At 41.4% G+C, this 12,122-nt stretch overlaps 1 protein-coding gene across 1 annotated transcript; it reads right to left on the bottom strand.

The window, feature by feature from the left end:
• Nucleotides 1-3,740: 3,740 nt before the first annotated feature.
• On the bottom strand, nucleotides 3,741-11,925 carry LOC118422074 (probable palmitoyltransferase ZDHHC12). The gene is made up of 6 exons (XM_035829587.1): nucleotides 11,546-11,925; nucleotides 8,566-8,717; nucleotides 7,994-8,125; nucleotides 7,227-7,393; nucleotides 6,115-6,282; nucleotides 3,741-5,672 (listed from the first exon to the last, which is right to left on the bottom strand). Exons 1-6 carry the CDS (start codon nucleotides 11,664-11,666, stop codon nucleotides 5,516-5,518), a joined length of 897 nt encoding a protein of 298 aa, XP_035685480.1. The 5' UTR covers nucleotides 11,667-11,925; the 3' UTR covers nucleotides 3,741-5,515.
• Nucleotides 11,926-12,122: the final 197 nt, after the last annotated feature.

Below are 12,122 nucleotides of genomic sequence, written 5' to 3'. Positions count from 1 at the left end.
AGTGCTGAATAAACTTGTGTTCTGTGAACACTATAATAATGACCACTATCTTTACTCATTTCTAGATTGGTTTGGTTTGGTTCAATTCGGATCTCCATTTTAAGTGATTGATACGTCACTATAGGCTATCCGTGTGTGAAAGAACGTGCAAACAATGCACGTCGAATGTGGTGGAAGACGAGACACATTTTATGTCAAACTGCTCTTTCTATAATCAAGAAAGAAAAGAGCTGTTCAAAGAAGCCATCAAATTCCATCCAAACTTTCTCACATTCACTGACAAAAAGAAAGCAGTTCACCTTTTTAACATCACTAAACCCACACATGATAGAAAAGGTGGGATCTTTCGTCTTCCACTATCTTCGAAAAAGGAGTCGAACCCAATAACCCAGGATCTAGAGTTAGCTTTTATTAGTTTTAGACCAGAGTAGACACTTGTGTTATTGTATTTTACACTGTGTGAATCTATGTTACCTGCAATTAGCCCACGGGCAAGAATTTGCAATAAACTTGGTACTATTCTTCCTAGCTGGAGTCCGGGTGAATGATGTAATCACTGTGGCTGATACGAGATGGAGGTTCACAAGGCCTCCTAGCCTGCATGGATACCACATCCCCACCCGATCTCAAAACTATCTATCGTGCAGGGTTGTATTTTTGAGATTGGGCTGGGGTGTGGTAGCCAGGCTACAGGCCTCCATCCGGGCGATTTGTAGTGAATCACCAACTCTTCGATCTTTTATCAAATCTAAATAATATTATTGAGGTCCTTTCGAGGTGACTAGTCCAGTCTTCCTCGCTGTCATGATCTTGATCTACTCCACTCATGAACCGTGATGAGGGGGATATGAACAATTCTTTACAATCCAGCCGTAGCGGCTACCGTATTGTTATTGTGGGCTTACTACTCTCTCTTGCCAGCCAGGGGCTGAATTGTGAGAAGCTAATACAATAGGCAGGGCAAAATCTGCAAGAGTCTGGAGTGGCTACCATTCAGCGCCAACTCCGGTGACCTCAATACGACGGTAATTGCCCCAGGTGTGGCCATAGGACTGTAGGTTTGAACCACTCACACCAGAAAGGACCCCTACTCTTTTCGATAAGTGTGGTGGGTTCTTTAACATGCTCCAGGTGTGGCTCTCCTCAAGGAGGTTCCTTGCTCTCCTCAAATACCATTTAATGGTGTCCATTCCGAGGGACGGCCCTAACTGAAGTTAGGTACTACTCATTTTAACCTGAGTCAGGTGAGGAAATTCTTGAGGGCATAACATCAGGACAAATGAGCGGTTTCGAACCTCTGGGGTCTGGGTCAAACACCTTAAACCGATTGTGCCACACAATGCCACTGCGCAGTAGCTTCAGTGTAAACTGTAAAGTAGAACCAGTCATTTTTGTCCTTTAGGCCATACCAATTTAATTTGTTGGTTCTCAGATTTTTTCAGAAAAAAGTTGGAGTGACAGGGCGAAAAAAAAAAAAAAAAACTTGCAACAAGTCTGGATTCAGGTCCAGAGTTTCAGGTTGGTAATTCCAGACCTGAAACCATGGTATATGTGTGGCTAAATACTTATCCAGTTACAATTACATGCAAAATTTGCATGTAAGCATACATTTTACATGTAATTTCAACAATACAAACGCAAAATAATGTGCAATCAGTATTACTGAAGTACACACAGTAATAAAGCTTAACAGTTGTAATAAATCATCATAGTAAATCATTAACAACATTAAAAAACTTTTAAAAATTTTTCAGCATAGTATAATGTCTAATGTAAGTTAGCAACAACAACAAGAAAATGACTTCATTTCACCCAAAAAATAAAAGAGTGCCTGAAACATCTGATTAATTATTCTCTTTGTGAAAGCTGCAGTTTAAACAAAAAACGCTAGAGTACTCCTCATTTGCATAAAATTGTATCTCATTTACACTTGTGACTGGCTACATGCTGCCTTAGGCGGCCATTTTGGTTTGCCGGCAACGAAATTTTAGTCATTTTCCAGCACAAATTTCACGATCTATCGGTGGTTTTCGATGATTTACAACACAAAGGAAAACATAAACAGGTGATAGTTGTTTTTGCATGTACAGTACTTGTTTCAGAAGTTTTGTTTAACTGAGCCGAAGTTTTCCAGCAACTTTTGGGTAATGGGGGCCATTTAACTCTCACGAACATGCAAATGAGTTCTCATGAACATGCAAATAACCTCATGGTCGTGTAATTTCAATTTTTTTTTTTTTGAAATTGGGAAAAATAGAAGCGGCGATTCCGAGAACCAACAGATTAAATTGGTATGGCCTTAATAGAATGCATCAAATGGCCACCAAAACATCAGTAAGGTGTTAACTCTTTGGTCAATGGGTACAAAAACTTCATTTTAGTTCAAGACCACTCCTAAATGTTCTCTTGAAAAATTCAATACCTCATTGGTGAGGCAGAATTAGAAAGTGCATGTCAATACTGCCCAAGAAGACCACTCAGAGGGACCAATGACTTCTGGTCTGTGTGGACAGGTGGTCACTTTAGAAAGGATTCTAAGACACCACCAAAAAGTGGTCACAGTTTGGTTAGGTGGTCCTTACATAATGGTGGTCACAAGTACAGGTTTGACTGTACAAACTTGCAGGATATCAGCCACCTTGGTATTCTCTACAAAATGAGCTCTCTGCTTTACATTCTGAGATCACTGCCAACGAAAGCTAGGCACTCAATTTTAAATAAATTGGGTGAGGAACTTAGTGTTAAGTTACTGTACCTTTTTCATAGGTTCAACTTTGGAGCCTCCTCGGAGTTCGAACCTTAAGATTCTCGATGACCTAAACAAGGCCACCCTGTCAATCTCTTTGCATTGCAATTGATCAGATGGTTGTATTGGGATTCGAACCCACAACCTCTACATCTATTGGGTAACTTCCCACTAAACCATCTCATTGTGCGTACCACATTATATCGATTCTTAGAAATAAATAAAACATGAGGTAGATCTAGACTATCCATACTAAAGCCAGATGTGTCCCTGCATTTCATATTGCAGCTGTATGCTTTATGGTTGGCTTGTTATCTGTGTAAAGCATATATCATATATTATGTGAGAATCTTGAACTCACTACAATGTATATGCAATCAAAATCCAGTCACATGCTTTTTCTTCACAAAGTAAAGTCTGCCATCACACTTGCAATTCCAGTCAGTGTCTACAGAGGGCGCACCACTTCTGTTCACTCTTCCTCTCAACAAATCCCATCGATTGTCTTTCATCTCCATGACACAGAAGTACAGATACAAAACACTTGATCCAACTGAACAACCGTGCAACACTCCAAATAGCCCAGCAACCATTCTCACGACCAACTAAGAGCTGTTTTCCTGGCCCATTTTACCAAGCACAGGTCTTTAATACTGTGCCTGCTAAACAACCTTGGTGGGCAGACAACACTCAAAAGTACCATACAGATACCAGGGAGCTCCTGATGGTGTAGTTACCATGCAGGCTTCGTTTCAAAAGCTTCTGCCCATTTTTGCCACTTTACCACTCTCTGCATTCTTTCACATTTGATCAAGCTGGTACGTTTCTTTACATGCCCATGCTTTTCAACAGTCGTGTATTTTCTTGAACATGAGGTTTTACCACATACATGTATTGTAGTGACAAACCACACCAAACACCAGTCAACAACAACAGGCATGTGTCACATTGCAAAGTGGAATCACACACGACGTGCACCATGCAGACCCAAACATGTAGTGTAAACTGATTTTATTGCAAAATGAAGTGCAGTTACATAAACTTGGTCCCTTTTCACACATTGAAAACATATGCAGTTATGTAAGATTCACATCTTATCTTGCAGAGAGTCTTCTATGTGTATCTTTGCTTCCAGCCACTTGGGTAAATATTTAAGAAGCAGTAAAACAGTCTTGAACAGACTTTTCTAGAGAGTAATAGCTTGGTAAGTAGTCTCTACCAGACTCCTACTTGGCTGAATAATTATAGGGGACTTTGGCCAAGTTAGCTAAAAAACTTTTAGTACTAGTAGTAGGAGCTGATTGGCCTCAGAAATGACTCCTCTGGCCGACCGGCTCCCCTGGCGTACTATTGACTCTATTGGCCAATTTCTACTACTTGACCACCGATCCACAGAGCCTGGTAGAGGCTAGCTTGGTACAAATGTACAACACTAAGATTTCCTAAATGTACAGACTTTCCCAAATGGCTAAAATAGGGAAGACCAAGCATTACCAATTCTTCAGTACAAGGTTTAACAAGTTTTGGCACATATCTACAGCCACTTTTCCTTTAACAACGACATGTCAAAAGAAGGGCATTTCCTGAGAAATTACAACCACTTTTTTATTTTTAAGTGACTGTACGTGACTTTTAGTCAGTGGTGCAGGCGATTCTGTTGTGCTGCTTGGAAAACATTGTTAATCCCATTATAGCATTCACAGGCAACTGCACTGCTCCAGATTTTTGTGATTTTACAGTATGTAAATTACTGACTATCACAAATAGTCAATACTTTTTATGGCACTGACGACCATTCAGATAGAAAGAACAAGATGATACAAGTAGAAAGTATCATTCCTCGTTGGTCTGCTTCCCATAAACATCTGCTTGGCCTGAACAGAATTTCCGCTTGCCTCCCATTCTCCACTCAGATGAAATGCATCGTCTTTCACTTCTCGAAATGTTCTAGGATTATCTCAGGGGCTCTCATGACTTCCTAACTGACAGCAAAGCCACTCGTCCCTGATCCCATCTAAAGACCTGTCTCTTAGAATGCCGTCATTATCGTCCAATGGCTTGCCCTTTCGTCAATCCGTCCGCTTCAATAATTCTTGTCGGGCAAATATGGTAGTAGAACTGGTCTATGATCACTGACACAGGGGCGGTGTCCCCAAACGCCTTCACGAGCCTGACTTTCAGTCTCTTGACATCAGCGCCGTCATCATTAGACAAGACATTAACTTGTCTGCTGGCCTCGCCTTCTAGCTGCCTGTACAATAACCCGGCCCTGTGCCCTGCTGGCACGTTAAACAACTGATCAAGGGGACCTAAGATCTCTCAATGCCAGATTGATTCTGCCTGATGACGACCATAGGACCAACTATATATATGGATTGAGATCTATGTCACATTTGGTATCAATGCCAATGGCTGATGTGATCAACATGACAGACAGCCTTTTGTTCAGTTTCTTTTTGTTTACAACTTTTTTGAAAATTTCTTTCCAATCCCAACAGCTACTGTGCTGTACGTTCTTGGGTGGGATTCTGACGGCGTTTCTCGAACCCAGTAGCCACAACCCCATGATGATCAATTAATTGACCACAACCTTGGGGCATGTTATTTTGTATGGCCTGGTTTATGTCCTGATTTTATCTGACCTAAAATGCATAGGTCAAGTTCAACTCTATCTGACAGGTTTGCTCAGGTGGGGTGTGAACCTCCCAGAGTTCACAACACCCTATTGAGGATACATGTACAGGATCTAGTGATGCCCTGGCGAGGTGTCTATGCCCTGCCTAGTGATTTAGCTGGCCTGTTCATCAGGTACATCCCCCAGTCCTTCAGCCGCAGGTGCAGAAAGAACTTCCACAGGTTCTTCAGCAAACCCTCGTCAAACGGGTTCTCATCTCCGTGGTAGTCCTTCAGATAGGTGATCCTATGCCTGTGGGGGGGAGATGGAATCAAGAAAATAAAATCATAATGAAAACAGTTGATTTTTTCTGTCATGATGCACTTATATGACCTATCCACTAGAGACTGCAACCGCCAAGCAGCCATATATTTGACAGAATAATAAACGAATCCTCGTATATTTTGAATGTTATGTTGTCTTTTAAATCATACTTGTAAATCATGCGTCACATTCTAAGCATGAAATCAGACATCAAACAGATATAATTTTGGTCGCTCTGCAGTTACTCCGTGATCGCCATCTAGAGCTAGAGGAAAGGGGATGGTAATGTTTATTTTTCCCTATGGTATTCCATAGTAGATCCTACAAACCTTGACATGGTGTCAGAGGTGGACTTACAATTCATGCCCCGCATGTGCTTTTCTACCTTAAGTAAATTTCTCCCTAAAACAGTATATGAAATCCTTCGCACCTTGACATGAACTCCCATGTTGTGAGGTTGATACCGATCAGGTATGTGTGTGAGGCTACCAGGAGGAAGGTGGCTGTACCTCCCAACACCAACACAAACATGGCCACAAGGTACAGGCCGTTGGACACAAGCCAGCTGCTCCAGCTTGCCTCATACACAAAGGCAGTCCTGAAAGGAAAATAAAACCCTAAAAATCCATCCTATAATTCAATAGTACAAAATACAGTATTCGACTGGGTCATAGATGAAGGTTAGTTGGTAGCAACACCCGTCCCGGTTCAATAAAGATTTCCGTTCTAAGGTCGTTCGACACAAACCAGCTACTCCAGCTTGCATCATACACAAAGGCAGTCCTGAAAGGAAGATGAAACCTTAAAATCCACCCTACTATTCAATGGCACAGAATATTCAATGTGACCAATGGGTCAAAGGTGGAAGGTAGTTTGTAGCAACCCCCGTCCCGGTTCAGTATAGATTGATGGGCCCTGGCGTACAACCATTGCACACGTAACACTTCCAGAAAGTGACATGCTCAGAGCAATCAGGTCCTCAGTCATCCTGAAGAAGACCGAAGGACTGGTCAAAAAACTTGGTGAGTCCAATCCCTGAGTTTGAAAATAGTCAAACTTTTCTACAATATTGTACACTGAGAACTGGCACAGATGAAATTTCATGCTGGCACGGAGTACAATACACTACAGTATTTGAAAGGAACCAGACATGGGTAAAATGACTTTTAAATATATCAAACTTAGTTTGCACAGTTATGTGCCATAACTAACCTGAAAGAACATATTTTAGTGCTACATAACAAGAGATTTAAGCTACATCCAGTGTTATCAGTCTCACCCACATTTTTTTCACAGCTTAGGGGCATCTTAGTGCAGCAAAGCCACGTGGTATGTGTCATCATGTGTGTATCAAACTCCCCATTGTTGGTTGAAACACAGCATAGGGGCCCAAGTCACAGCATAGGGGCCCAAGTCACAACATAGGGGCCCAAATCACAGCATAGGGGCCCAAATCACATAATAGGGAATCCAAATCACAGCATAGGGGCCCTCCTGAAAAGGCCTGGCACAAACACTGTACAATGATGTATATCTACTTACCAGACCAGGTGAACAGTCCAGCCCACCAGTGAAGTCTCCACCAGTAAGAAGGTCCAGAAGAATCTGTGGTTCCTCTCCCCGATACAGGTCTCGAACCACGGACAGTGGTGGTCAAACCGGTGGATACAGAACCCGCACTGCTCACAGTGCTTCGCTCGGATTGGTTGCTGAGGGAAATCAAAAGGCCTGGTGTCATATTCAAGTTGAATAGCTCACTTTTGACAAGTTACGTGCATATTGGCGTTGTGCAGCGCAATCTGTAAGGTGTTTAACCCCAGAGGTAACGGGTTTGAAACCAATTATTCTTCCCGATGATGTGTCATTGGGAAAGGCACTTTGCACAACTTTCCTCACTTCACTCAGGTGAAAATGAGTACCTAGCTTCGGCTAGGGTCGTCCCTTGGATAGGATGGCAAATCGAGGTCCTGTGTTTGAGGAGAGCTACACCTCGAGCACGTTAAAGAACCCAGCGCACTTATTAATAGTAGGAATCCTTCCCGGTGTGAATGGTTAAACCCTACAGTCCTATGGCCCCACCTGGGGCAATTACTGCTGTATTGAGGTCACCTGAGTGGCACCGAATGGCAGCTCGCTCCAGACCCTTGCAATCTAGCCCCGCCTATTGTAAGCTCCTCGTAATTCAGCCCCTGCTGCCAAGAGAGAGTACTAGTACTTGGCCCACCCAATAACAATAATATTAAAGACTTTTGTGAATGCAAAGACAAAGGATATATGTTTTTTTTTGTGCAACTGTAAGTACAATGTACCTGTATTCCACAAAACCCACAGTTCCTGAGTTTGACTCTGGGTTTAACACCAATGTCTGGTTCAATCATCACACTTGTCTCTGTAGCAGAGGTGCTATCATCTTCTTCACTGGCTGATTCCACACACTGTCTCTGTTAAGCAAAGAAATATACATTAGTACACTACATACAGTACACAGTGTGATGGACAGCCACTTCTAGTCATGTATAATAAATTCTTTGAATGCATCACATGTACCTGTGCATATAGCAGTTTCTTTTGATTAACTAAATGGCCATATCTGCAAGCACATACTGCATATTTCACTCCATACCCCTCCTGACCCTCCACAATGAAAAACATTTTTAATTTTATGTCGTCCTCAATCTAAAATGAATCATTTAAAAATTATTTCTTCCCACACTTGGTGTACTAGTAGTACATGTGTTCCAAATCACTCCTTTTCAAAATCATCTTTTCCCAATTTGACAATGACCCCTTTTCAATGGCAATGGACAACTCTACTAGCACACAAAAATGAACAATTTCAGTGAATTTCAAAATTACCTCCAGTAAACAAAGGAAGACTTACCTCTTTCCTGATGGCATATCTGTTGCTTGTCAGACTGACAAAGCCAGGGTCCATAGAGCACACGGCTGCATACAGTACTAAACTCAGGAACACCAGGGCCAGGTATACACATGGTACCAGGTATTCACCTGATATCCACTGTTGTCTTAGAGCTGTGGAATAAAATACAGAAATAGTACATAGACTGATAGAGCTGTGTACTTTAACGAATTTTATAGGCACAAGTACAGGTATACTGGTTAAGACTTAAGTTACAGGTCCAAACCTTCAAATCAAGGAGGTTCAACCTCCTTCCTTGTTCAAATAATGGTCAATCTTTGGTAATTACTTGTGATTCATTACGCTAGACACAATTCTATTACTATTAGTATTATATAAGATCTATAATTCTTCACCACCAACACCACCAGTAGTACTGGCAGTAGGGATTATTTTACAGAGAAAGCTGAAAATCATCATAAGCCCATATTCATACAATACATACATTCAAGTACGAATGTGAAGCGACAGGAATGAATTTTACTATTTGTAATGTTAGGCAATAAAAAAACGAACATGTCCCTGGGACATATATGTACTCTCATGTCCCTAATAAACATACCCTCCGGAATAAACATACCCCCCGGACAAATCGTCAATATCTAATAAACGTACCCCCCGGAATAAACATACCCCCCGGAAAATTACCAAATTGACATGTGTTAAACTGTGACCATGCTACTTCTGTCCAAAGAAAAGAAAAGGAGATGATAAGCAGGTAGGTCTTTTTATTCATTTATGCCTAAGAACCACATCAGATAGTTCTATAAATGATGAGCAGAAGAACTATAGATATCTTGTTCGAATCATGATGTTTTCTCAATTTTTTAATAAAAATTAAAAGGTAAAAATTCGCAGTGAAACCTGCCTTAGGGGTCACCTGAGTATAGGGGCCACGTAACTGGCCATGCGGTCAGTTTTCGTCGGTCCCTTGGATTTTTCCCGTTGACCTAAGCATTAAGAAATAGTCTATAGCGGTCACCTGTCGAATGCGGTCGCGGCCAGACGATTTTCAGTCAAATAGTCCGGCCGCTATGCCAACACTCGCGGCCGTCACGGGCGCGTGGCCGGCCGCATTACGCTACGTAAATAGTAAATTATCCACGAGGGGATCACTTTTTTTTCTGTACTACATCAGCAAAATGTCGGTTCAACTTGGACTTTTTATGAAGGAGACATTGAATAAAGGAAACATTGTGAAAATTATGTGATCTTATGCGAAGTGTTGTTGAATTTCACGTGGCGTTTTTTTCTCATCTCAGACTCTTTGCACTTCTACCCTTCTCTACATCGTCATTTCTGTGCAGACTGGAAGGCTATATGGGCAGATTTTACAAATAGACCGTCCGTTCATGTAACTGATGTTTTAGGTTCTTGAACTGCATGTACGATGTCCCAATTTTCGTATTCCGCGGGTCAAAAATGGAAACCTCCGTCTTTGCGTCTTTCTCTAACATGGCGTCGCAGCAGCTGATAAACAAGGTCACTAGGGGTCAGTGGACGACTCCACTTTTACCAAGGTAAAATACCGCAGCAAGATTTCTGATGTGTAGCATAAAATACACTGATTACGGTATAAAAACGATTAAAATCTATTAAATGAAAGTTATTTATGAGAAAACTAGACTAAGGTTGATTTTTGTCAAAGAAATAAGCCTACGTAGAGAAAGTTTTATTTCGACGTGACCATCTCGGCATAATGGCACATGCAACTACAAAGGAAAGTTGTGGCGGTTTGATGCTTAGAAATGAATGAACTTGCTGTTTTTACCGACGAATTCCTGTCGTTTGGGAGAATTTGCGGCGTCAAAACTCATATCACAAGGGAAAAGAAGTTATAGTTGTTATTTTTACGTCCAGCATTTATTATGTGAACGAATCACTCTTCCGCCTCGCTGCCGAAAGCGCATGGAACCACAAGACCGGAAATTCCTCGTGCAAGGTGCTGGTTTGCGATGTAAACAGAGACTATAAACTACTACTAAATTAAAACTAAAAGTTATTTATGTAAAAATTGTATTTCATAACGTCAGTGTGGTGTTTTATTTTCCCCCAAGAACAACATTTACTTCGTAGCGTCATAGCGAGATCGACCGAAATCACCGAAAGAGTACCGCGTACGCGTATACGCTCATGGAAATCCGCGCTGTTTCGCCCGAAAAATAGGGAATTTTGAGCAAAAATACCGCGGAAATATGGGCAGAAACCCCCAAAACTTCAATTCTTTGAGGGTCTTGGCTTAGCAAAGCCCCAATTTTCAGAAAAAAAAAATAAACGTACCGTCCAAAATAAGAACGTACCGGGTGGATTGTGAGGCTGAAAAAAATAAACGTCCCGGTACGTTTATTAGGGACATGAGAGTAGTCTCATCTCAACCACTGTTTCGATTCGCGTAAGAATGTCCGGAACATAATAATCATGGCGGGAGCAAAAATTATGTTTACAAGTCAGGGGCTTTCACCTTTGAAATTCATGTATCAACCAAGAATTACAGAATTCCTGTCCCCACGCATGCTCTATGCCCTTTGACAAAGGTCAGAAAGCATGTGTGGTGATAGGAATTTTCGGTAGTACTAGTATGTCAAAGGGTAAGGCCCCGAAATTGTTAACAGTCCTTGTCTCGATTATTGTTTTGATTTGTATAACAACGTCCAGACAGGTTTTGTTTTCTTTTTCCGGGCCATTAAATTTGACATATTACCTAGAATAATTTTGCTGTCGCCGCACATGCGTTCTAACCTCTGTGAAATGGCTTATTACAATGTAGTGCCGTGCCAAGAGACCATGTCTAGCGGTGAAATAGACGTTTAACAAGGACAACAACAACAACGTGTCGATTACAAATTATGTGGTGCCGTGTCGACTTTGCAAAAAGAGCAATCAAAGTAAACATAATTTTTCACATAAAGTTTGTAACGTTAACAGTATCTAAAAGACTCACCTGTGTCCTTAGAGAATAACAGCGACACCACCCCTGTTGTTATACAGACGTGGAAAGACCTGACCAGTACGGCAGTACTGAACACCAGCCGCCAACAAGGCTTCTGCCACACACCCGCCATTCTGGGCTTCGAGCCACCAACTCCAAAACAACCAAAAATAGACCACAAGACTCGCAACTTCGACGTCTTTAAACAACACTTCTGACGCGTTTAGAACTATGAAACCACGCCAGAATTACTTCTGGATATGCATAGAAGTGTAATTTGTAAAAATGAGTGGTAAAACTCGCAGAAATAAAGAACAGGGAGAATTTGAAGACACCGAAATTGGGCCACGACCATCTTGGGTATGACGTGTTTCTAAAACTATGTTTGGGTTGAACCACTTTTGTAAATAGGGAAAGTTTGGCGCTCATTAAACCATAAATCTATACACATGAATGTTTAATAGACGCCTGCATAAAATTATTAAACAAAACAAAGTAGTTTGAGTATCTTTAAGATGAATGAATGGTGAATACTTTCAAGTTCCCTTGATAAAATATTTGAATCTTGGAGACCCATTTGTCTAAATGA

Source organism: Branchiostoma floridae, chromosome 8, assembly GCF_000003815.2.
Source record: "Branchiostoma floridae strain S238N-H82 chromosome 8, Bfl_VNyyK, whole genome shotgun sequence".
In the NCBI taxonomy this organism is placed as follows: Eukaryota; Metazoa; Chordata; class Leptocardii; order Amphioxiformes; family Branchiostomatidae; genus Branchiostoma; species Branchiostoma floridae.
The sequence above is the reverse complement of the archived record's forward strand: the minus strand, read 5'-3'. Positions and strand labels throughout refer to the sequence as shown.